Source organism: Pollicipes pollicipes, unplaced genomic scaffold (genome assembly GCF_011947565.3).
Source record: "Pollicipes pollicipes isolate AB1234 unplaced genomic scaffold, Ppol_2.1 Scaffold_5724;HRSCAF=6776_pilon_pilon_pilon, whole genome shotgun sequence".
Taxonomy (NCBI): domain Eukaryota; kingdom Metazoa; phylum Arthropoda; class Thecostraca; order Pollicipedomorpha; family Pollicipedidae; genus Pollicipes; species Pollicipes pollicipes.
In genome coordinates, this window is record NW_023596746.1 from 30,575,225 (window position 1) to 30,599,453 (window position 24,229).

Here is a 24,229-nt window from a genome sequence, read left to right on the forward strand (position 1 = left end):
TCGCCAGGTATCTGGCGCCGACTGGACGGCGGACGCGGTCCGTCGCCGCGTCTCCACCTGGCCGCCAGGGCGGCGGCCGGCAGACCCGGCGCCGGCGGACGGCGGAGCCTCCCGCGCCGGGCCAGGACTGGTGCACCGAGCCGGTGCTGGGACCGCGCGGCCTGCCTGACACGCCGCCAGACCAGCTACGGTGTCACGGCGACGGGTCCGACAGCGGAGATAGTAGATGGCGAGATTGCGCTGGTGATAGCACGGTGCTAACGTCGTCACTGAAAAAGTCGTCTCTTCGTAGGTGTTTGAGCAAGATGCTTTCGGTGCTGAAGTCGGACAGGTTCAGCGCCGAAGACACAATCAGGTGCGGTCACATGGAATGTCAGATATTTCCAGGAATCGGCGATCTTTTTTGATGAATGGCCAGTCCGATAAAATCGCCAGTACGCGCTGCACGCCAGATCGTGAGTGTATATCGATTTTCAAGCTGCAAACCCTGCATGCCTGAGGAACCTCTGCGAATGACCGCACGCATTCTTCGTAGCTTGCGTGAGTCCTGTGAACAATGCGTTAAAAAATCTTGTAAGCATGCATGCGCTTTTTCTTTCCAAATTTCGCAACTACGACAGGGTACCGCGCTCTTAAATATCTACATGCGAACGGCATGCGCACGCACACCAGTTTTCTACACGAGACGCAGGTATACAAGGGTCACTTCGATGGACATATTTGTTATCTCGAATGTTCCCGCATATATTTCATTGGAATTCACCCGCATAACGACAAAGTTGCTCGAGAATGGGTTGCAGTGCCCGGTTGGTTGCCGTGGGCTTTAGCACGATAAATAATGCATCACCGCTCATCCAATGCACTCTACCGCGGCGTCGCTCTATCAGGCACTCAGGGATCTTACTCTGGCCAGTGTTGCAATGTTTACGATTGCAACATGTTTTTTACGGCTTGTTATGCCTACCCAACGTGACGATGGCATCGGTGATTCCTTCGTGGGTGCAGCGTTCGCTCATTAGCAGTCACATGCCTGCTCTCACCACGCTGATCGCGTGATACGCACTCGTTCTCAGTAGATGCTTTTTAGCGGGCGGAATCCTGGGAAGAGGTCGCAGTACATCGACACACGTGGGCACCGTCCGTCGACACACGTGGGCACCACCCGTCGACACACGTGGTACCATCCGTCGACACACGTGGGCACCACCCGTCGACACACGTGGGCACCACCCGTCGACACACGTGGGCACCACCCGTCGACACACGTGGGCACCACCCGTCGACACACGTGGGCACCACCCGTCGACACACGTGGTACCGTCAGGGGAGCCGCCAGCCGCTCGCTGAGCCGAATGTCCCGACCATGATTTTGGCTATCTCCGGGGCGGCATGAAATGGCAAGAAACCGCATTTCATCCTCACACCCAGGCGCCAGCCACTTTACGGTTTTGGAAGAATCCGCCAGCACGGAAGCCAGCGTGGGCTTGGGAGAGCATCCCGCCGTGAGCTCCTTGCCGGTGACCCCCACAAGGCCGGCTGTGGTTTGCGCGGCCTGATCCGGACACGGCTCAGGTACAGAACGCGGCTCCGCATCTGGCCGGTCGATCCGCGCTAGTCAAGCTGGGTTGCTCGTTGGCAAGGCCCGTGCGAAGGTGGACGTTTGGACGCCCCAGAATCTCGGCGCTCAGAAAAGCGCATGCAAAAGGTGAAAATGCTGGCGAGAAGCTCTACCGGAAACAAGTTGAAAGCGGCTTAAGTGTATGACCTCAAGAAGCTTTTGAAGTCACCATAAAATGTGTAAGCACTTGCATGTAAATCTGAACACACACAATACAGTTTAACCGAGACAAATGGGGCCTAAGTAACGAATATCAAGACTTGAGATCATGAGGCGCCCATTGATACCTATTCAACCTTTCGGCAGGGGCCGGATCAGGTCAGGTCAACGTTCCATAGTGGTGCGCCTGCACAGGCCTAACATCACCTCGTTCTCCCAACTTACGAACACGTTTTCACGGCTGGCTTGTATTTGCGAGTGTGCTTTTAAGTCACTGATGCACTTCAGAGATATCCAAGCACCATTTGAAGCTGCCCCATAAGTCAGATAAGGCAAGCGCCAGAGTTCCAAGTGATGGGAATCGAAGAATTGTAAGTTTGGTAGGCTTACATGTACAGGCGTTGCAGGTCTATGTTTATAGGCCTTGATCAGCCACCTTATACGGCCTCGGGTCAAAATTTTTCACGGGTGTAAACGTCAAAAAAGGACATTGACTTACAGCCCGCAGGACTTTTCACTTGTTTTTTTTCGGAGGGGGAGGGGCTGCGGTGAAAAACCGAAGACCAAAAATGTCCACACCTGGGCCAGAAGTGTCGCCAGCACAGGCCAGCAGTGCGAATAACGGCTCCACCACCACCTCGCCACGGCGCGAACACTGTGGGGCACTCGCCCGTAGCTCGCATCTGTCATTCGCCCGGAGCAGCGTCCACCGAATCATGGGACAATGAGCACATGGCCACGGCGGGCGATGACCGCCCTCTTCGTCTTCGGGGAAGAAGGCGGCAGGGTGGCCGGAAGGCAGCCGCGCTGGGGAGTGGCTCCGCTGCGCGCGGCTGGCACCGGGAGCCCCGCGGTCGTCCGAACTCCCTCCGTGCAGCGGACCCTGATACAGCCCACAGAGCCGTCATCAGCAAACAGGGCGAAGCCTGGACTGCCGCCGGCGCCCGTCGCATCGATTTTCAGCCACGCCGGCTTTGGCCGACTTCTTCTAGTGCTGTCTCCGGTCGGTGCGATCATTCTGAGTACATGCACCGCGGCATAGCAGACTCCGCGAAGATCTCGCCGAGCAGGACGGATAAGTTCGCTGAACGGGTAGGTCAGGGTCGCGTCCCGTTTCGAGACTTTTCGGAAAACAGCGCTGCGGTTAAAGCCCAGCCGAGATGTTCATGGTTTTATTATGAGCTAAAAATCTATACATAAAACAATCTGCTGCATACTCAACACTACCGACTGTTGCACTCCAATAAAAAGCATACAAGACGAATAAATACACAATCCCGGCGAAATAAGGGTCGGCCAGCGGCGCGGCCGGTACGTTAACCGCGCGCCACGGCGCGTCCGTGGCCCCGCCGCCGCCCGGGGGCGGGAACGGGGGCGGGACGGCGAGCCCGCCCCGCCCGGAGCGCGGCGCGGTGAGTTGTACTGCTATCACAAGTGCGGGCCGGCGCGCGGCCGGCCGCGGCGTTCAGTGCATGCCGCCGCCGCCGTCGGGCGCCGCCGGGTAGTGGTGGCCGGCGTAGTGATGCAGCGACATCATGCCAGGCCCGGCCGGCGGGTAGACGGCCTGAAGGCCGGCCAGCGGGTGATGATGCGCCTGCGGGTAGCCGGCGCCGCCGTGCGGCGGCAGCACCAGACCCGCCACGCCATGGTGGTGCGCCGCCGCCGTCGACGCCGGGTGCCGACCGTGATGTACGTCCATCACGCCGTAGGCGCCGGCGGCCGCCGGGCTGGCCGATGCCGCGTAGCCAGCCGGCTGGTAGCCGGAGAGCGACACGGCCGCGCCCAGCATGGAGGCTGCCGCCACGGCCGGCGCAGACCCGCTCATCGCCGCCACGGGCGCCGGAGCCGGAGGCGGAGGTGGAGCTGGCGCCGGAGCCGGAGCTGGAGCTGGCGCTGGAGCTGGTGCCGGCGCAGGGACGGGGACGACGGTGAGAGCCGGAGTCGGCGCTGGGGCGAGGGCGGGGGCGGGGGTGGGAGCCGGCGCCGGCGCCGGCGCCGGGGCCGGTGCGGGCGCCCGCGCTGGAGCCGGCGGCCGGGTCGCCACCGAGGCCGGCAGGGGCACGCCGGCGGACGCGGCGGCTGGCGCCGGGCCGGACGCGGTCACCGTGGCGGGCGCGGCGGTGACGGCCGGCGCCGGCGTCGGCGCGCCGCTGGTGGCGGCCGTCGGCTGCGAGGAGCCGGCTTCGCTGGGCAGCGGGCCGTCCGTCCAGCGCAACAGAGCGTGATGGGGGGAGCGCGACGCCGCGAACTGGTCCTTGACCAGCGTCTGCGAGAAGCTGGCCTGCTTCTGGAGCTCGGCGCTCTCCTTGGCGTGTTCGCCGCAGGAGCGGTACAGATCTGTCGATCACAGAGGCCGTATGCATGTCAGGGACAGGCCACAGCCGCGCCAGCCTCGAATGACGTAGCGCGAGGGTAATGCAGCGAAAAGTCACACAGCGGTCCATCACGCAGTACTGGTTACTCATACAAATGACACTCGTCTACGCACGTTAAGTTCGCCGGAAAAAGCTGGAGGCTGTTGAATGACAATTTCTTATCAACTGCCTTGCTTCAACACACTCCGAACCAAAGAGAGAGAATATCAACATATTCGACGCGCTGACTAGAGTACTCTTGATTCAATCAAATCCAAACACCATGCATTAACGTCCCTCGAACTCGAAATAGGGGATCAACACTGCCTTGAGGACGCGGAAATACGGAACGACTGTGCCACTTTGTGAGGGAAAATGCCATGGATCCATTTATAGCCTCATCCAATGGATAAGGCAATGGGGACTTTGCAACGGAATCGTGACGTGGCCTCATAGGGTACGGAACTTCTAACAGAAATCACGTGACGCTGTTACCGGGTTTCCCTGATGATAAACAGAATGAAACGGACCGCTCCCGCTCACAGCGGGTAGACTGACCACAACTGCACTGCACCATTTACTAACGTTTAGCCGTTCACAGCGGGTAAACTGACCACAACTGCACTGTACCATTTATTTACATCCACCCGTTCACAGCGGGTAGACTGACAACTGCATTACACCATTTACTAACGTCTACCCGTTCACAGCGGGTAGAATGACTACAGCTGCACTGCGCATTTACCAATGTTCAGCCGCATTCGTTCGTCACGAGTGCCTCCAGGTCCTGATCTGGTGGGCGCTCCCATGTCGACCACACCCACCAAATGCTTTGGCAGCATTCGAACGAAATCCTGGCCGCCTTCCCACACCACTGGACTCATCAGGACTTTCATAACGGGCATATGGTAAGCCATACGATACCATGTCAAGATTACCTCGCAATGGATCTGATCGGCTTACGAACATCACGTCCACTGCTCCAGCGGACCTTTGATATCTTGACTTTGAGAGCCTTGCAGAAGAAACAGAAGACACACCTGACGCCCAGTAACTGCTTGATATTTTACAAATGAGGATAATACAATGTCCGACGTTTTTCTAAACAGCCAGGTGCATATCACATACGGCATGCGATTTGCCGAATGACGGGGAACCCATGTTGAAACAACTGCGCATTTGCTTGGAACGTGATCCACCAGCCATCATCAGCGAAGCACCTAGACGCCAGTCAGTGTTAGTTCCAACACGCGAACACGGAACAAGGCCCAGTCAACAGTCTGCCACCTCTAGCTTCAGTTGACACAGCACGTGCTGTTGGGTTGGGCGCGCAGCGCGTGGGCTGCGCTGTCCGGCGGACCGCTGGGTCACACTCGGCGGTGGCTCCAAAATCATCTGGTGTGGCGTCAGTGGAGCCCAGACAGCATGGGCGTAACGAACTCTTCACATGCTCCTTCATAACGGGAGAGATCGGAAAAACAAAGGCCTTTCCACACATCTACGAAGACACGTTCGCGCGCGCATGGAAATGACTCAGAATCGCGCCAAATTTCCCTAGACGTTGCCTTCCTTGTCTCTTCCTAATGCGCATTCCTGGATGTCACCTTCCTCGTCTGCTCCTAATGCGCATTCCTGGAAGGTACCTTCCTTGTTTGATCCTAATTCGCAGACAATGTCTGCCTTTTTTGGTGCACGTTTGATGGTACACCTCTGCAGAATGCCATAGGTTGCGAGTCTGGGTTCAGCAGCGGAGCACAACAGGCCACCGCAGCGTATTAACGAGAACAGACAATCCGTCCTCTAAGCTGCCGACGTCTGGGCGCTGCTGCACAGGAAATGAGCCGCCGGCCGACGAAAAACTCCACTAACCAGAAGGCGAGGCAACAAAAACACGCCTTCCTGTGTCCGATGCCATCGCCGGCCGAGCTTCAGCCCTCCCCGCCGGCGTTCGACCCGTTCTGCAGAGTCTCGCACGACATCCCGCACCGCAAACCGACGTTCCGCGTGACTCTCACTCGAGCAACACCTGCAGGCTCTTCGCCACACCAGGAAGCGGGGCGCCGTTTTTTGGGCGCTCAGCTCGGTTGCACGCCCCCTTTGCCCGAGCCAGGCGGAACGAGGTCGCGCGGGTCGCCGTGGGACGACTGCCAGCAGAGGACTGTCCGGCCGCCAGCCGGCGGAGACGCGCCGGCGACGCCGAGCCACGACCAGGTAGTCAGCGGAAGGTCACGATAGGTCACGACGAGCCGGTGGAGATGCGCAGGCGACGTCGAGCAACGACCAGTCAGCGAAAGGTCACGACGAGCCGGCGGAGGTTAGCGAAAGGTCGTGGTCGTGTCCCAGACCAGAGGGAGTCAGCGGGAGGCAGCAGCGAGCCGCGAGCCGCGGGAGGTCCGCGCCGGGCCGGCACGCGGCGCCTGGATCAGCCGGAGATCGGACAGTCTGCGGAGCGCCGGCGCGGCTCGCCGGACAGCGCGACAGCCGGCCACCGCCAGCTCGCCAGACAGCCTTTCACCGCCGGACGTGCCGTCCTTCGCGCGGCCAGACGCGGCTAGCGGTACTGCGCCCCACGGCGGCCGATCAGTGTCGGCGCCGGCCGATACCGAGCCTGTGCCGCCGGACACGCGAGACGCCGTCGCCGCAGCCAGGGCGGGCCGGCGGCCGCTCGCACGCCAGCGGCGTGGGAACGGCCTGTGAGGACGGCGCGCCCCACGCCCTTTACATAAAGCCATCGCGTTACTACACGGCAAACTTTCACGAGATGTGTGAGGGGTGCACGCCGCCGCCCCGCCACGTCCCGGCTCGCTCCGTCAATGGTCCACGCCCTGCCAGCCCCGCCCGGGACAGGCTCGCCGTCCGGGAACGTACGGTGCGGCCGGGAATCCCCGGCGGCGGCGGCGGCGGAGACACGCCCGGTCCCCACCTTTGAGCACGGCCGACGCCCACAGCTGGATGTTGATGTCGGGGATCTTGCTGGCCAGCTGCATGGCCGGCGTGACCATGTTGAAGCTGTCGCGGTTGTTGCCGAGCGAGAGGAAGATGTTGCCGAGCAGCACCAACGAGCACGAAGTCAGACGGTTCAGATCCTCGGCGTTCGCCATCTTCAGCGTCTCCCGCAGATACCGCCTGCCGGACGAACAGGCGGTGTCGGTGTGGGACGGACGGTGGCCGGGACAGGGCCCACAGAGCACGACCCACGCGGGGGTGGACGGCGCCAGCGGCAGACGGAGCACCAGGCGCAGACACGGAGTACGCCAGGCCAGCCGGCCGGCCCCGGTTCGCACCGACAGGGCCAACAACCATCCCACAGTGAGGCAGTGTCACCAGCCCAGCGGGTCATGCCATGGCGCGACTGAAGGCTGACGGCGTGGCGGAGGAGTGCTCCAGTCAACACGGACGGGTGACTTCACGTCCCACCCCTGGCTCCCATGGGCGCGTTGACACTGGCCGGGGGCCGTCGTGCCGCGCCACACCCGTCCCTATCGGACGGCCTGCACCCAGCCACCGCCCGCCCCCTTGCGACCCCGGCCAGTCCCGGTGCGTACTTGGCGTCGTTGTACATGCGCTGGAAGAAGCCGTGCAGACCCTGGACGTAGTAGCTGGCGGCGCGCAGGCTGTGAGACTGCGAGGGCAATGACTCGGGGCTGATGCGGTCCAGCAGGCCCAGGAAGTCGCTCTGCCGACCCATGCGCAGGTACACGATCGCCAGGTTCATGTTGACGAACGTCCACAGCTCGCGCTCCTGCGACGTCTGCAACGTGGAGAAGGTCACGGTGGGTCAGTGGAGGTCAGCCGCAGGTCACGACGGATCACGAAGTAGTCGCATGGCAAACACGCGCAACTCAGCACAGGTAGCGAATATAAAACACCAAAGCAAGCCAACGAAGCCAATGTTCTAAACCTGCCTAACTATAGTGTCCAATGCCGGCGTCGAGGTATGTAGATCATGCTATCACCAGACATGTGCTTGATCTTAGGTGGAGCCAGGGGTTACCCAGAATCCACCCATCTTTCCTGAGCCAAAGCGGAATATAATTCATTGAAAATCAAAGCCGGGGCTACAGTTCTGTGACCCGCAGCGGGTGATTGCTTGAAATCGGTACACAACTGAAAGTGGCACAGATTCTTACAATTACAAAATCGAGAAATACACACCACGAACATTATTTTGAAGCCGCAATAATGCACTACGTCTTGTTTCCAGTAAGCAGACCAAATGCCACGTCGGTCAACCTGACGCACGCGCGCGGAGTAGCGTCCGATCACCTGAGCAGCACCTCTGGATCCGTGGATCCGGTCATCCACCGGTGATCCGCTTAAAGTCCGGTGTGGCCAACCAACTCTTGTTTCATGATACCCCCGATACCCTCCATCGGACGCGGTTGTGGCGTATTAGGGTGGTGCTGCACACCTTTGATGCCCGGCACGGCCAGCTCCTTGAGAGGCGCAGCTGTCGTGCCCGCGGCGCCGTTGCTAAGTCTGGCCGGAGCATACGACGCTCGTCCGCGGATATTTCGCATAAAACGGCACCCTTTTCGCCTTAATGCACCGTTCCTTGCAGAGGTCGCCGTTGCCGGCGACCAGACTACTGCTGAAAAGGCCAACGTGCTACAGGCCAGGTAGTTCATGAGAACTGAAGATTATCCACACTCCTTAGGATTTTTCTCTGGGGCTTCAAGTTGACATGCTTTGGGGTGTGAACGCCAAAACCAGCGCAAAAAATAACAGTGCAGGGCATATCACTTCCACGGTAGCTTAAGCGTGCTTTGTCGTCTATGATGGCATCTACTGCACCTGCGACAGACAACGTGCCCCTGCAAAAACGGCGAATGCTTCTTTTACTAGATTAATCTTAACTCCCAGTTGTCGGGCCCTTCGTTCCTTTGCATCTCCGGTGCTGCCCCAGGAGTAATTCGTGGGTGAGTGATAAAATATATCGACCTCTCCTTGCACGAAGCCGTTGGGATACCGCCACTCTATCGCTTGCGCCTTCTACCACCTTCTTCTCCATGTCCCTCGTGCACTTTACTTCATTGTAGGTTATTTGTTACTTTAATATTTTGACTGATATAATAAATATATATTATAATGCATACACACACACACAGTATATATATATATATATATATATATATATATATATATATATGTATATATATATGTGTATATTATATATATATATATATATATATATATATATATACAGAGCAGCCCAAACGGCCCGAAGGGGTTTCTTGCAAATGGCTTCGGATTATCGATTCTTGTTTTTTTCCGTTAACTGTGTTCTGGCATAAACTCATTCAACAGCTTGTCATCTCATCAGTTTGCTGTTTGGTCAGCACGACCATCTTGGGTCCTGATATCCACAATATCCAAAGGATGCATTGCGCTTTACCCTGTGCTTATCAGTTTCTGTACAACGATTGGCAACGACTTATAATAATATCTTAATTTGCGTTGACACTATGAGACTTGTAAAACATTCCAGATTTCAAGTAATCCCGGTCATGCGCTGGAACCACTGGAGTAGAAATGTAGCTAAAAATAATTCTTCCTCCGAGTTCTTTACGTAGACCACACGCAGCACTGAGCGCATCACAATATTCTTCCCATGATATTTGTACTTTTCTGACTTGTATTACGTGCTGTTACCATAGTGGACTCCATCGGAATCGAGACTCCGAAATGGGCTTATATCCTTGACTCGGAACCGGAATTAACTCAAAATGCGCGCCGCCAGTCGGAAGTGGGGTGGACACCGCGTGATCCACCAGAAGTCGGGCTCATCACTGGCGCCGCCGTCAAGTTCGTCATTATCACGCCACCATCGGATCACGACGCAACAATGCCCTTCCTAGCAAAAGTTGCAGGTCCGAGCCAATGACTAAAGGCTACTGAGCCCAAGCGATCGCTGAGATCCGTTTTGACGCGTTGTGATCGTTGAGATCCGCTTTGAAGGCATCAGAAAAACCGCGCCGTGAAACGGACGCGACGTGGGCGTCCATTGCGGCGCGAACTGTGCCCTTTAGAGCGGTACACCTGACGGATAAGGCCGGACCCGACCGCGGCCACGACGCCCCGCTGCCCGTCGCAGAGGCGGGAGGACGGCTACTGCGCCAGACCCGACAGCGGCCGCGACGCCTCGCCGCCCGTCGCAGAGGCGAAAGGAAGGCTATTGCGCCAGACCCGACAGCAGCCGCGACGCCTCGCCGACCGTCGCAGAGGCGGGAGGAAGGCTACTGCGCCAGACCCGACAGCGGCCACGACGCCTCGCCGCCCGTCGCAGAGGCGGGAGGAAGGCTACTGCGCCAAACCCGACAGCGGCCACGACGCCTGGCCGAACGTCGCGGAGGCAGGAGGAAGACTATTGCGCCAGACCCGACAGCGGCCGCGACGCCTCGCCGCCCGTCGCAGAGGCGAAAGGAAGGCTATTGCGCCAGACCCGACAGCAGCCGCGAGGCCTCGCCGACCGTCGCAGAGGCGGGAGGAAGGCTACTGCGCCAGACCCGACAGCAGCCGCGACGCCTCGCCGACCGTCGCAGAGGCGGAAGGAAGGCTACTGCGCCAAACCCGACAGCGGCCACGACGCCTCGCCGAACGTCGCGGAGGCAGGAGGAAGACTATTGCGCCAGACTCGACAGCGGCCACGACGCCTCGCCGACCGTCGCAGAGGCGGGAGGAAGGCTACTGCGGCAGACCCGACAGCAGCCACGACGCCCCGCCGCCCGTCGCAGAGGCGGGGGGACTACCGCGCCGGGCCCGCCGGGTCTGCCAGGGTTCGCCCGCACGCCAGCGTGGACCGACGCTGTTCAGCCCAACGGCGGACAGCGCTCACTCGCACCGAGGTGTCATGTCCACCCCTACACCCGTTTCCACCGAGGTTCTCCATCCTCACTTCCCGTTCTCTGAAGACGTTCCCACGCTAGTCCTTCAGCCCCGCGCACGAGAATTTCAGTTTGAAGATACAGGGCTGCTGAGAACAAATGCAACACTGATAATGCCATATGCCAATATCACACACATTTTTTAAGATATATGTATATATATATATATATATATATATATATATATATATATATATATATATATATATATATACATATAAATATATAACGTTCGCCAAAATTTGATGCCTTTATTTGTTGAGTTTCATTCTCTGAACTGCAAATGATATTGAACACAAACCAGATTCCTGACTGCGTCAGCCGATCGTAACCAACCGCGGACATCAGCAAACCAGCCCCGTATCCTGTGACACCAATACATATGCCAGCCTTTTCCATTTCGTGCGTTCCATTTCCATTTGTGCGCAGCCCATTCCAAAACTAGAAATCAGTCCCGAGTTCTCTTCGCATATCAATGCAAATACCCGAAGCTCTACCAAACTGGAAACATGACTTAGAAATATTACTCTAATGTTCAGAACAGGGATCAGGACGAAGCCAGACTTACAACTTCGAAGCCGAATCCCAGGCGAGACAATGACATGAAGCCGAAGTCGAAGCCGCGGTTTTCAAGCTTGAAACTGTGGAGCCGGGGCTAAAGTCAACTTACCCGTTTTTATATAAAGCCCATTCCGAGGCCGGTGTTTTCGAACTCAATGCCGCGAAGCCGGAACCTTCCGCACACGAAGCCAGAACCCTATCCCGAGAAGCCCGAACCTTATGCCGCGAAGCCGGAACCTTATGCCGCGAAGCCGGAACCTTACGCACGCAAAGATGAAAACAAAATCAGCGGCTTCGAGCTCAAGCTTCGAACAGCGTCGTAAACGCGAGTCAAGGCTTAACCGTGAGTTTAAAATCATGAGAACGAAGCTGCAGCCGAATCTAGCGTACACCGCTGTTCTGAGAAGGCAACCATTCTCGCGTCTGCTTATACTGTATGGGACCCCCAAACACTATCATGCTTTTACAGGGTGGTTGATAATTTTCCAGACCTTGGTTCCGCGGCAACTTAAAGGTCCTGAGAATAACCGCCAGGTCGTTTTGGCTGCAGCCCAAGCCGGGTCGATAATGCGATGTGTTTGAGGCCGACGTCAGAGCCGTCCGTTAACGATGGTAAAGCAGAAGCCAAAGCCGAAGTCAACCGTTTAAAATGATGGAGTCAAAGACGAAGCCAGCCGTGAAAATGGCTCAAAGAAAAATCCAAACCACGGACCTTCGGAGGAAAATTGTGGCTTCGCGGAGCCCACACCAAAATTGGCTCCGTCAACGTGTCTGGCTCAGGATTAACGGGTAGACTTCGCTGGCGACAGCTCACCTTCACTACCAATAAAGGGTCGTTAAATTTAACGGGATCAGGCTATACTACATCAGTGAATGCAGGTGTCCACTGTCCGCGTCACCAGCGGGCTTTCAACAGCGGAATCCATCTACCCGTTATTCTTGAGCCATGCCTGACTCAGGAATAACGGGTAGAAAGATTCCGTTGCCGACAGCGCACAGGTGGTGGGTGACCTTTACCCCGAACAATAAAGGATCATAAAATGAATATCATACAAGTTGTAGTACATTTATGATACCTTTTGCATTGGTTTGAACTTTGGAAACCCGACCAAAACATGCCATCCACTACAATGCTAAAAAGCAACTTTCTAAAGGTGTGAGAACCTTTAGAGAAATAAAACATTTCGACCCTGGCCCGGAGACGGCGAATGTCCATGCCGCCCTTTCACGATCCGCTCGTCAATTCGTCCCGTTCGGCAGCATAAGTTACACCCCACCCGACAAAGCCTCCCAGCATCGGCGGGGCGGGGAGGGGGGGGGGCTGAAGGGGGTGAAGGGGATGGAAAAGTCAAGTGGGAACGCCCCAGATCCGCCTGGAGCCCCTGCGGCCGGCTGAGCGGCGCGCTGTCGCACTCTCGCAGGCAGCGGCGGAGTTTCCGAGGCGCGCCGGGACGGTGGGCGCGCCGACCAGCCGCCCGTGCCCGCCCGTGCCCGTCCGTCCGGCAGCGGCGCGGCGCGTCGCCCAGCACGGCGAGCGCCGCAGTGAGACCACCCGCGCCGCCGACCCGTCCGGCCGGCTTCATCCGCTCGCGGGCGACAGCGCTCCCGAGAACCGTGACACAACACGCCGCAAACAAGGCCGGCCTGGCAGGTGGACATGACGCCTCAGTTGAAGGGCTGGCCGGGCCTGTCGTCGGCGAGTGTGCAGCGGTACGGAGCGGGCGGGCCGGCGCCTCTGGACGGCCGGTCCCGGTCCCGAAACGCGGCTTGGCGGGCGCCCGCTGGCGGCCGCTCGCCGGGCGGGCCAGCCGGCGCTGGCGGAGACTGCTGAGGGACGGCCACCAAGCGCCCGCTGCTGTCTACGCTGGGTACTGACGTCACCCTCGGTGTCGTCCGGGAGGGTGGCTGCACAGCGGTCCCGTATGGGCAAGATGGGGACCGACGGCCATCGGGAGGACAAGCCGACGCTCATTTTTCATCCATGCTGAGGCTGGCAGCTGTCGGATCAATCCAAACTTTACGAGAGGAACAGGCCCGCCTAGTCTGAAACTCGTAAAAAGACGACACCTGGGCTGATTAGCCGGAAGATCCGTGTTGGACCAGCCTCATCGAGCTCTTAGGAGATAAAAACACTTGAAAATTTAAGACGAATATCTTATGAGCACTAGTCGCCTAGACAAAGCTGGAGCAAACGACTTACATATGCTTACACAGCTTACGCATGGAAGCTAAATGATCACATGAAACCTAAACTCAGTGACATCAAAGATGGCGCGAGGGTTAACATGTGCAGTACGCAGTTAAGTTGGTACTTTCCATTACGTAAATCATACGGCGCAGTTTCGCCTGCAGGAACGCTGTCGGCAGCACACGCCCACCAAAAGACGGAAACCGCCACAGGCCGCACAGTGAAGCGTTAACAACAGACCACGGGAAATCCGCGTCCATTCATTGTGCTACCCTCCCTGAAAACAGGCCAATGCTGCAGGGCGATAGCCATCACACAAAACAACCACCAACGGAATGCCCCGGGACAGCCTTTGCAGCACAACCCTCACCTCCCCGTCACCCACCGCACCAAAACTGCTTACGAACCGATCGCTCGGCCATTTTGGAGGCGGCGAACGCAGCGCGAGACTGCGCTGCTTTGCAGACACCCGTATGTCGGAAATCAGACGGGCACTGCCTCCGAGTCGGTACGGGGCCGAGGTGGGGAGACACCGAACCGCACGTGCACGAAGAGGGACGGCGGACGGGCGAAGGGATGGGGGTGGGGTTGAGGGAGGAACCGCGCTGAGAAAAGGACGGAGGAACGAAGGGCAGACCGAGGGAAGAACAGAGGGAGGGACGGAATGACGGCTGGAGGGACGAACGGCGGTGCAGAAAGGGGACGGAGGGAAGCACAGAGGGGGACGTAAGGAGGGACGGGCGCAGGGACGTGTGCCGGGTCCCGACGGGCTCGTCCGCGGCCGTCGTGTCGTCACTCACCCGGAGAGCGGCGTTCAGCTGGGCTTCGGCCGGCTCCATGCAGTTCATGCTCATGGCGTACAGGCCCAGCACCGTGTGGATCTGCGCCCTGCCACACACAGGTGACGCCGTCACATCACGCACGCGCTCAGCTGAGCCAATCGTCTCGCAGAGCGACGTTGGCAGTGTACGACGAGCGGCGGGCCATGTCGCAGGGGGGACGCACGACGGTCATTTGTCAGCATGACCCCACCCCCCCCCCCCCCCCCAGGTCAAGGTGGTGGTTAAAGAGCGCAAAGCCCGTCGATGTCAGCGTGACATGAATGGAAGCAGACCCTGAACTGCCCACGACTTGAGCACACGTTTGCAAAAACAACAACCTCCCGGCAGTACGAACGCCGTCTTTCCACGCACCAGACCACCGCGCCAGCCCGGCCCGCAGTCGGCCTGGCCCGCCGAGCGGCCCAGAGCGCCCGGTCGCCGGCTCACCTGTGGCCGGTGAGCAGCGACGGCCGCTGACGGCAGATGTGACACAGGCTGGCGATCTCCTGGATGGCACCAGCGTTGTCACCCATCACCAGACGGCACTGCACAATGTGCTCCAGGATCATCAGCTGGAACGTGTGCAGGATCGGCCGGTCCGCCGTCGCTGCCGGTGGAACGAGCACCTTAGCGGCGACATCTAGCGAGCGCCACGCCAAGCTGTACTTTGTAGGCGGCCACCCGCTTCAAGCGCTGCCGCGACAGGCGCATCTCACATAGCATGGCTCGCACATCTGATAGCTTTACTGTCAGTCACCACCACGTGCCAAAACTTGCCCCTGGCCGGAACCCCCACCGCCCTCGACTCCTCCAATCGACGCCATGCTCGGCCGTCCCGCCGGAGCGACCGGCCCAAGTCCAGCAGGCGTAGGGGGAAGGGGGTGAGGTCGTGGCCTCACCGTTCAGCCGGTTGATCTGCGTGAGCGCTTTGTCCGAGTACTTCTGCGCCTTGTCCATGTAGCCCGCCTGCATCGAGTGCATGACCGTCACCAGGTACACCACCACGCAGAGCTCCTCCCTCGGCATCCACATGAACATGTCGCCCGTGCTTGCCGAGGGTGGCGCGCTGTCTGTGAACAGAGAAGGCCGCGCTCAGCTATCTACACCCGCCGGCGACTGCCCACAGCCCGCCATAAACACACACACACACACACACACATATACAGCCACACATACCACAGGGAGCGGGCGCCAAGGACGCAAGGGGCGATAGTGCAACGGTCCAACAGCGGGCTGGATCAGACGGGCTGCGGTGTGCAGCGGTTGTGTCCCCACGAGCCTAGGGCGTGCTGACGGGTCAGGACACAGATTCAGTAGCCGTGGCTAGCTACTGGGCAGACAATAATGGGGCATATCCAGGGGGAATACAGTGGGTACCTTGCCAGTTCTGTGCGGTTGATGGCTGGCTAAAAGGTGATGTGCGTGCGAGAGCCACCGATGACGTTGATTTTTTTCTAAGGAACATAAGTGGAGCATTTCGCATGAATAGCCCAGCTGGTGGCACCCAGGAGACCCGAACATATTGTCTAGTTCTCATTACCGAACACAACCGAGGCGGACCTGAGCATTCATATTTGTATTTCATATCACAGTGTTCCAATACAAAATGTCCTGAACGTTTATCCTCGCTGGCCCACTGCGAGATGTCCTGAACTCTTACCCTCGTCGGCCCACCGCGAGATGTCTTGAACTCTCATCCTCGCCGGCCCACTGCGAGATATCCTGAACTCTCACCCTCGTCGGTCCACTGCCAGATAACCTGAACTCTCATCCTTGTCGGCCCACTGCGAAATGTCCTGAACCCTCATCCTCGCCGGCCCACTGCGAGATGTCCTGAACTCTTACCCTCGTCGGCCCACTGCGATAACCTGAACTCTCACCCTCGTCGGCCCACTGCGAGATGTCCTGCACACTCTGCTGCAGCTGCTTCAGCCACGACTTGCTGCACTTGACTTGGCCAGCCAATAGGTAGTAACAGGTCTGCAGCACCAGGAAAAATACCTGCCGGGCCGGGCGGCGACGTCAGACCCGGGCGGAGACGTCAGGACCGGGCAGGGACGTCAGACCCGGGCGGAGGCGTCAGGGCCGGGCGGAGACGTCAGACCAGGACGGAGACGTCAGGGCCGGGCGGGGACGTCAGGGCCGGGCGGGGAAGTCAGACCCGGGCGGGGACGTCAGACCCGGGCGGAGACGTCAGACCATGGCGGAGACCTCAGACCCGGGCGGAGACGTCAGACCAGGGCGGAGACCTCAGACCCGGGCGGACGTCAGACCCGGGCGGGGACGTCAGACCCGGGCGGGGACGTCAGACCCGGGCGGAGACGTCAGACCAGGGCGGAGACCTCAGACCCGGGCGGAGACGTCAGACCCGGGCGGAGATGTCAGACCAGGGCGGAGACCTCAGACCCGGGCGGAGACGTCAGATTAGGGCGGAGACCTCAGACCCGGGCGGAGACATCAGACCAGGGCAGAGACCTCAGACCCGGGCAGGGACGTCAGACCCGGGCGGAGACGTCAGGGCCGGGCACGGACGTCAGACCCGGGCCGGGACGTCAGACCCGGGCGAAGACGTCAGAGCCGGGCACGGACGTCAGACCCGGGCGAAGACGTCAGAGCCGGGCACGGACGTCAGACCCGGGCCGGGACGTCAGACCCGGGCGGAGACGTCGGACCCGGGCGGAGACGTCAGACCAGGGCGGAGACCTCAGACCCGGGCGGGGACGTCAGGGCCGGGCGGGGACGTCAGACCCGGGCGGGGGACGTCATGACCCGGGCGGAGACATCAGGGCCTGGGCAGGGGAAGTCAGACCCGGGCGGGGACGTCAGACCCGAGCGGGGACGTCAGACCCGGGCGGAGACGTCGGACCCGTGCGGAGACGTCAGGGCCGGGCGGGGACGTCAGACCCGGGCGGAGACGTCAGGGCCGGGCGGGGAAGTCAGACCCGGGCGGGGACGTCAGGGCCGGGCGGAGACGTCAGACCCGGACGGAAACGTCAGACTCAGGAGGAGACGTCAGGGCCGAGCGGGGAAGTCAGACTCGGGCGGAGACGTCAGGACCGGGTCGGGCGGGCCGGTCAGAGCGCGAGCCCGGCCGGCCGGGACCCGCAACGGCAGAACGATGGTCACCCGCACGAGCTACCGGTCCGGTCCGGTCGGTCACACCTCAAGATCAGGGGGCGGGGCCGGAGCGAGCGGTCAGCGAGGCTCGCAACACCAACACCGGCCGGCCGTCGACCCTCGCTCCGCACTCTGCTCTTCACACAAGGGCTCCGTACACTGACTACGCGAGTGCTAACAAAGCCTTACACCGCGTTCAACTCGAATCCTGCAGACAAGGAACTGTCTGGTGTCCGCATATGGCGCACACGAACCGGCCCTGATACTACTACAGACGCGCGTTCGTGTCCGGCACCAGTGCGCCTGCGACCGAGAGCCGCCGACACCGCGGCGCTGGTGGGGGCGGTGCGCACCTTGAGGTACTCCTTCTGTTGGTTGCTGCCCTGCCAAGCCTCCACCATCGGGCCGCCCTGCTGCAGCAGCGGTGCCGCCTCGTTCAGCTTCCGCTCCGCCAGCAGCAGCTGCATCCAGCAAGCGACGCGTTAGCCACAACACGGACGATGTGTCAACCGCGAGATGGGAGGACGTCAGCCCCTAACACGGACGATGCCCTAGTCACGACAGGGACGATACGCCAACCACAGCGCGGGCCGGACAGGCTGACAGACAGTAGCCATATAGCCAGACAGGAGCTGGTCGTCAGCCACATCGCAGAAGGGCGTTCAGTGGCACGAAACCAGCGCCGGTTGGTCAACCGCACCACGGGCTGGCCGGCGGTGACTTCAACGTCAGTTATCAGAAACGTACTAAGCAGGCGCTAGAAATACCGTCAGCGGGACACAGTGTGAACACTGTGAAGAGAAAACCACGGCATAAAAATATTAGCGACGTATTCTAAGGAAAGCCACCGGCTTTAGGCGGGAAATTTCACGGCACCGCCGGCGCTACATTGACGTCACAGACGGGTTACAGCCTGACAGGGGCGAACAACAGAACATCCGTGAAATATCAGATGTAACGGAGGGCCGTGGGCACCACGCAATCTAACAGACCGAGCATCCTGCGGCCCAGACCAATGTCAACACAAATGTGGCCCTGCAAGACAAATGGGATCAGGACGGCACCGCGAGCAAAGCAGGCGGTGCGAAGCCCGACGTTCGGCCAAGCAGTGTCGCGGAGGATGCTGACGTCGTGCGCACCTAACCTCAGTTCACACCCCTGTCGAAGTCCGCAGGCACCCTGTACCGATTGCAAACCACGTGCTCGCACCGCGTCACCTCAGGGTTGCTTGCGTCAATCACAACGCACTGAGGCAGGTCTCTGCGATTTCGAGATCACACTCGTGCACGCACTGTGCACGGACCACGCCCACCGCCACGGCCACAACAAACCACACACACACATCAAAGCCCTACGAATGGAATCCAGAGACATAGCAGCATTGCTCAACATCCACGCCCCCTGCAAACGCAAAACCAGATCACTGACCACGTGCGCGAGATTCCAACACCGAACGCCCGCATGGGCGGCACTGCACCGGATACACTGTTTAGTCCATTCACGGACGTCTAAGCGTCGTTGACGCGCTACGACCATGCCTGCTTGACTTCACCACCCGAGGCTCACGTCCCGTCACAGCGCCTCGCTCCCAATCTGGTCCATCTGGGGCCAGCCTACCAGTGCCTGCAGTTACCATACCTGGGGCTACGTGTCACGCATGCATGAGGCGCGCGCACGCAGTGCACACTATCCGCGACGCCGCCTCCTACTCACCATGGCCTTGCTGAGCAGGAAGAGGATCTGGGTATAGCCGGCGCCCGAGATACGCGTGAACTCGACGCCGACGCCTAGCAGGCTACACGCCGACACGAAGTCCTTCTCCTTGGCGTGCAGTTGCTGGCGGGTGGCGACAACGAGCGTCAGACACCGGCGGCGATGAGCGTCAGACATCGGCGACAACGAGCGTCAGACATCAACGACAACGAGCGTCAGACATCAGCGACGAGCATTAGACATCAGCGAAAACGAGCATCAGATATCGGCGACAACGAGCGTCAGACATCTGCGGCACCGCACACTCGCGATACAAACGCTTTGCCTGTTCACGGCACGACACTATCAAAAGAACTTGGCACAGCTTGACATGTTATTGCACACAGCAGGACTGCAACAGAGCAGAGCAATGAGCAGGACTGAAACAGGCTGCCGAGCTGTTTCAATGCAAGAAAGGCTGAACAACAGCCTGCATCTCAAGCATACACCAAAAAGAAACGTCCATAACGCGGAGATTATTAGACAGCAGCATTATCAGCATCTCTAGTGCGGCATATGGGAGGTGCTGAGGCCCACTCGCCTTCACTGCGTGCACCTACCGCCAGCTGGAAGAGGAGGCGACAGTGCCAGTAGCAGCTGCCCTGCGAAATCTCGATGGCACGTCGTAGCGTCTCTTTGGCCCACTTCTGCTGCTGCTGCTGCTCGAACAGCTGCGCCAGAACGCTGGCCGACTCGAACTTGACATCGTCGAAGGACGATATCGCCTGAGACAGGTCCCACTGGCGGTACAGGCGACATTCACTATGTGAAGCACGATATCGCCTGAGACAGGTCCCACTGGCGGCACAGACGACACAGTCACCATGTGAAGCACGATATCGCCTGAGACAGGTCCCACTGGCGGTACAGACGACACAGTCACTGTGTAAAACACGATATCGCTTGACACAGGTCCCACTGGCAGTACAGACAACACAGTCACTGTGTGAAGCACGACATCGCCTGAAACAGATCCCACTGGCAGTGCAGACAACACAGTCACTGTGTGAAGCACGATACCACCTGAGACAGGTCTCATTGGCGGTACAGGCGGCAGTCACTATGTGAACCACGACATCGCCAGAGACAGGTCTCATTGGCGGTATAGGCGACAGTCACTATGTGAAGCACGATATCGCCCGAGACAGGTCCCACTGGCAGTACAGACAACACAGTCACTGTGTGAAGCACGACATCGCCTGAGACAGATCTCATTGGCAGTACAGGCGACAGCCACTATGTGAAGCACGATATCACCTGAGACAGGTCCTACTGGCAGTACAGGCAATACAGTCGCTGTGTGAACCACCATACCGCCTGAGACGAGGCCCGCGGGTGGTACAGGCAATACAGTCGCTGAGTGAAGGACAATGTCCCCTGAGACAGGACCCAGTGGCGGCACAGGGGACACAGTCACTATGTGAAGCACAACATCGCCTGAGATGGGGCCCCACTGGTGTTACCGGCAACAAAGTTACTGTGTCCCGAGGCAGGTCCCACTGGCCATACAGGTGGCACAGTCACTGTGTGAAGGATGACATCACCCAAGACAGGTCCCACTGGCACCACAGGTGGCACAGTTGCGATGTGCACACAGTGTGTCCCCAGTTATAAACAGATCAGACTGACATGGTTGTGCATCACGAATTTAGTAACCTAGGCATTGCCTTTTCTTTGGTAGGCATGAATATAACAGGTTACAGGAGTGCATGTTATTACTTAATCCATCATATATGCAGCACATCAGCAAGATGCTTTAAGTGGCATGACACAAATGAGTCATAATAGACAGTGCCAAAATGTACATGAATGGAGCTGGTGGGCTTTTGAGAAGTGCCCTCCCTAACTGTAAATACCAATCTAAAAATGCAAACACTGGAATATTACTTGTCTTTAGACAAAACAACTAGCAAGATTACTTGAATGACATAAACTTTGAAAATTTAAGCTATTAAGTGGTTGTATCTAATAATTTGGTAACTGCAAATATATCAGACAGACATTGACTACAACAAACTGGGCTTTCAGCACTCATTATAAACATATAAGCCGCAGGCCCACTTCAAGAAGGCTGTTGTAGACCCTACATTCTACTCCACTTCACAGATTGATTTATGTCTGTATCTCCTCCAGTTGCCAAGATATGACTCCACTGCCTAAAAATGACACAGAACAAGCTGATCCAAAACTTGCACAGGATAGGTTAAGTCTGCACCAACTGCAAAAAATGAGAACAGTGAGCAGCAGTGATATTGTAATGTTGCAGAAAAAACATTAGCCTAAATTTGTTAATGCAAGTGCCTTGTAAATATTACAGCACAGCTCTCAAAAGAACCATGCCTCATACTCATTATGACTTCACGGTTGTCTGTAAAGTGGCCACGACAAAAGAGCTAGCTAAAGGCACGGCTAGCCAGGATCATTTGAGCAAAGCCAATGCAACTGCAAAATTCCTGATCTGTGAATATCAAAACTCACTTCACCTGCAGCCTTAGTCATAACCAATGTGGATACATGGAAAATGTTGCCGCCTGCACAAATCCATCAAATTATAAAATGCTTCTTAATCCACATAATTCTTAATAACTGGCAAACTGGCACAACATACAAATCAGCTGTGTGTGACTGGTGGGTTACCCATGACTATAGCTGGTCCCTTGGATCATTCACAGATTCTGTGGTTATTGGTGATAAGTACCAGACTCCCAGACACAAAAAATGCCCAGTGCAACATCCCTGTGATAAGAACTGAGCCTGTGACTCTCTGTCATTGAGCCCAACCCTCTTACTTGCTGTCATTGGTGGTGTTATGACACACTCAGCTGCTGAGGCTATGTGGCATCACCTGCCCCTCACTCTGGCAGGAAGGGCAGGCACTGTGGGGAATCAAATCATGTACCTCTAGTTTCCTTAACTACAGCTCAACCACTACTCTACCATTACCCGTGAGCACACATGCTTGACCACCCACCACCAGTAATTTAATATTCAGCCATTTGGGTGACAGGTATTGTAACTGGAAAAACCTGCTACACCAGACATAAGCCTACTATGTCTGGCATAGCAGCATCAATTACAGGGCACTCACAAAAAAAAATCTGGGAGCCCAGAATTTGGTGCATGGTCATCAGCAGCTTCAGTATAATTCAAGCAAAACTCCTGAAAATAATTTCAAAATTTGGCCCAATTTAAGCTCACCTGAGGTTGGCACTTGCTACAGGTTAAGCTCAACAACATCATGTAAGCATCAAGTACATTGGACCCTTTTTTGCAGACCAGACAGATTCAATATATTTTTAGTATTCCGGCAGTAAAAATTGGCTAATGATATGCCTACAACACTGAATTAACCTTAGAATGCTGCCCATCACAGGTATCATTCAATAAAAATTGGCTACACATGTCATTCATATGCATTTAATATAAATGATCTGACATTAAATACACTGCATAACTGAAAAAACCCTTTATAGGCACCACAATTAGCTCCAGAAAATTATCATAAGTAAGACATTGAACTGCAGATGTTTCAGAGTGCATATCACTTTAAACAGGGGCTGCATGCTCCATACATTTTTTCACAAATTCATTAGGACATGAGCATTAAAAGCTTAGCAGCAAAAGGCAATGCATTCCCACCGAATTGTTGAAATGTCTACCCAAACTACTACGACGGAGCTTGGTGCCACCACAAATGTATCAGGGGCACCACATCTGACCCACAATTCAAATCCCCGACGCGTTTTGGCATTACGAATCGTGACAACATTTTCAAATATTCATAAAATTAGCTTAAACGGCCAATAAAACACTTGCCCTGAAAGTACTGGCACACTTCATTTACATACTGCCCAAAATGTATCGCCAACTAACCCATGGGGTCGGGCAAAACCCTGTCCCCAGCACCGATGCCAATGATTTTCAGCCCTCGCAAATGATAACAGACCAGAAGTTAGGTAAACTTACTAATAAAGTTCTTTAACAGCGTAAAATACGCAACAACTGCAGAAAGTACAACATAAAAGAGTGGTATGTAGCAGAAGGCAACAAATTCCATGCAAAAGTTATGGAAATTGCAGTGCCTAACGAAGTGAAAGTGGCAGCTATGGTCAGGAGTTCGGCAGGACAAGCTGAGTTTATAAGACAAAACTTCCATCAATTTCAAAAATTCATAGAGCTGAAAACCCCTCTTCTTTGCAGCCACAAACTACTTACGGCTTTCTCGAGGTGCTTTCTGGCGAGATCTGCATTCCTGGTGTGGCTTAGGAGTATATTGCCGAGCTGTAAATGTGTCCTGGCCTCTACACGAGGCGGTGGATTGAAGTTAAACACAGCTTGAAGACACTGCACACACGATTTTATGTCCGGTGGCTTAATGCTTCTAAAATGCTCCGCCAAACCCAGCAACGACAGATACCAAGCATCCTGACTTGACGCCATTTTTAAGACTGTGCGACAGCTGCTGCCACCTGCCGCCGGGCGGGGAAAGGTTTGTCGTCACTCCGTGGGCGGAGCCTCCAACAGCGTGCTGGATTGGTCGATACGCGACAAAACCGACTTACGGTACTACTGATGATGTCATCATAGCCGTGAATGGATTGCGTTCCGGGAACAGAGAGCATGAGGCCTTCCTGCGGTGCGTAGCTGGCGAAAGAGCGGTGGGAGTTACAAGTCGTTGAAAGGGCATGCCTGCGCTTCTGTGAAGTTTGGTGAGGCTTCTTAGCGGCGTTTCAGGTCTGAAACTGAGGTGCAGAGGCCACAAATACCCTTTTACG

The 24,229-nt window shown here is 57.2% G+C and overlaps 1 protein-coding gene across 1 annotated transcript; it reads right to left on the reverse strand.

Annotated features, from left to right (window-relative positions):
- Positions 1-1,905: 1,905 nt before the first annotated feature.
- LOC119102921 (Mau2 sister chromatid cohesion factor) lies at positions 1,906-23,894 on the reverse strand. The gene is made up of 13 exons (XM_037226369.1): positions 23,670-23,894; positions 20,015-20,194; positions 19,416-19,538; positions 18,056-18,163; positions 16,466-16,586; positions 15,485-15,655; positions 15,033-15,192; positions 14,565-14,652; positions 7,677-7,882; positions 7,055-7,257; positions 3,939-4,114; positions 3,294-3,530; positions 1,906-1,914 (listed from the first exon to the last, which is right to left on the reverse strand). Exons 1-13 carry the CDS (start codon positions 23,892-23,894, stop codon positions 1,906-1,908), a joined length of 2,007 nt encoding a protein of 668 aa, XP_037082264.1.
- Positions 23,895-24,229: the final 335 nt, after the last annotated feature.

What these genes read in the sequence shown, in the direction of transcription:
- LOC119102921 (XM_037226369.1), bottom strand. Translation starts at nt 23,894, where the DNA reads ATGGCGTCAAGTCAGGATGCTTGGTATCTGTCGTTGCTGGGTTTGGCG. An exon ending in GCAGATCAACCGGCTGAACG is followed by an intron (nt 15,193 to 15,484) that starts GTGAGGCCACGA and finishes TTCCACCGGCAG; the next exon opens with CGACGGCGGACCGGCCGATC. An exon ending in CCGGCTCCTCGCAGCCGACG is followed by an intron (nt 3,531 to 3,938) that starts GCCGCCACCAGC and finishes TCCGGCTACCAG; the next exon opens with CCGGCTGGCTACGCGGCATC.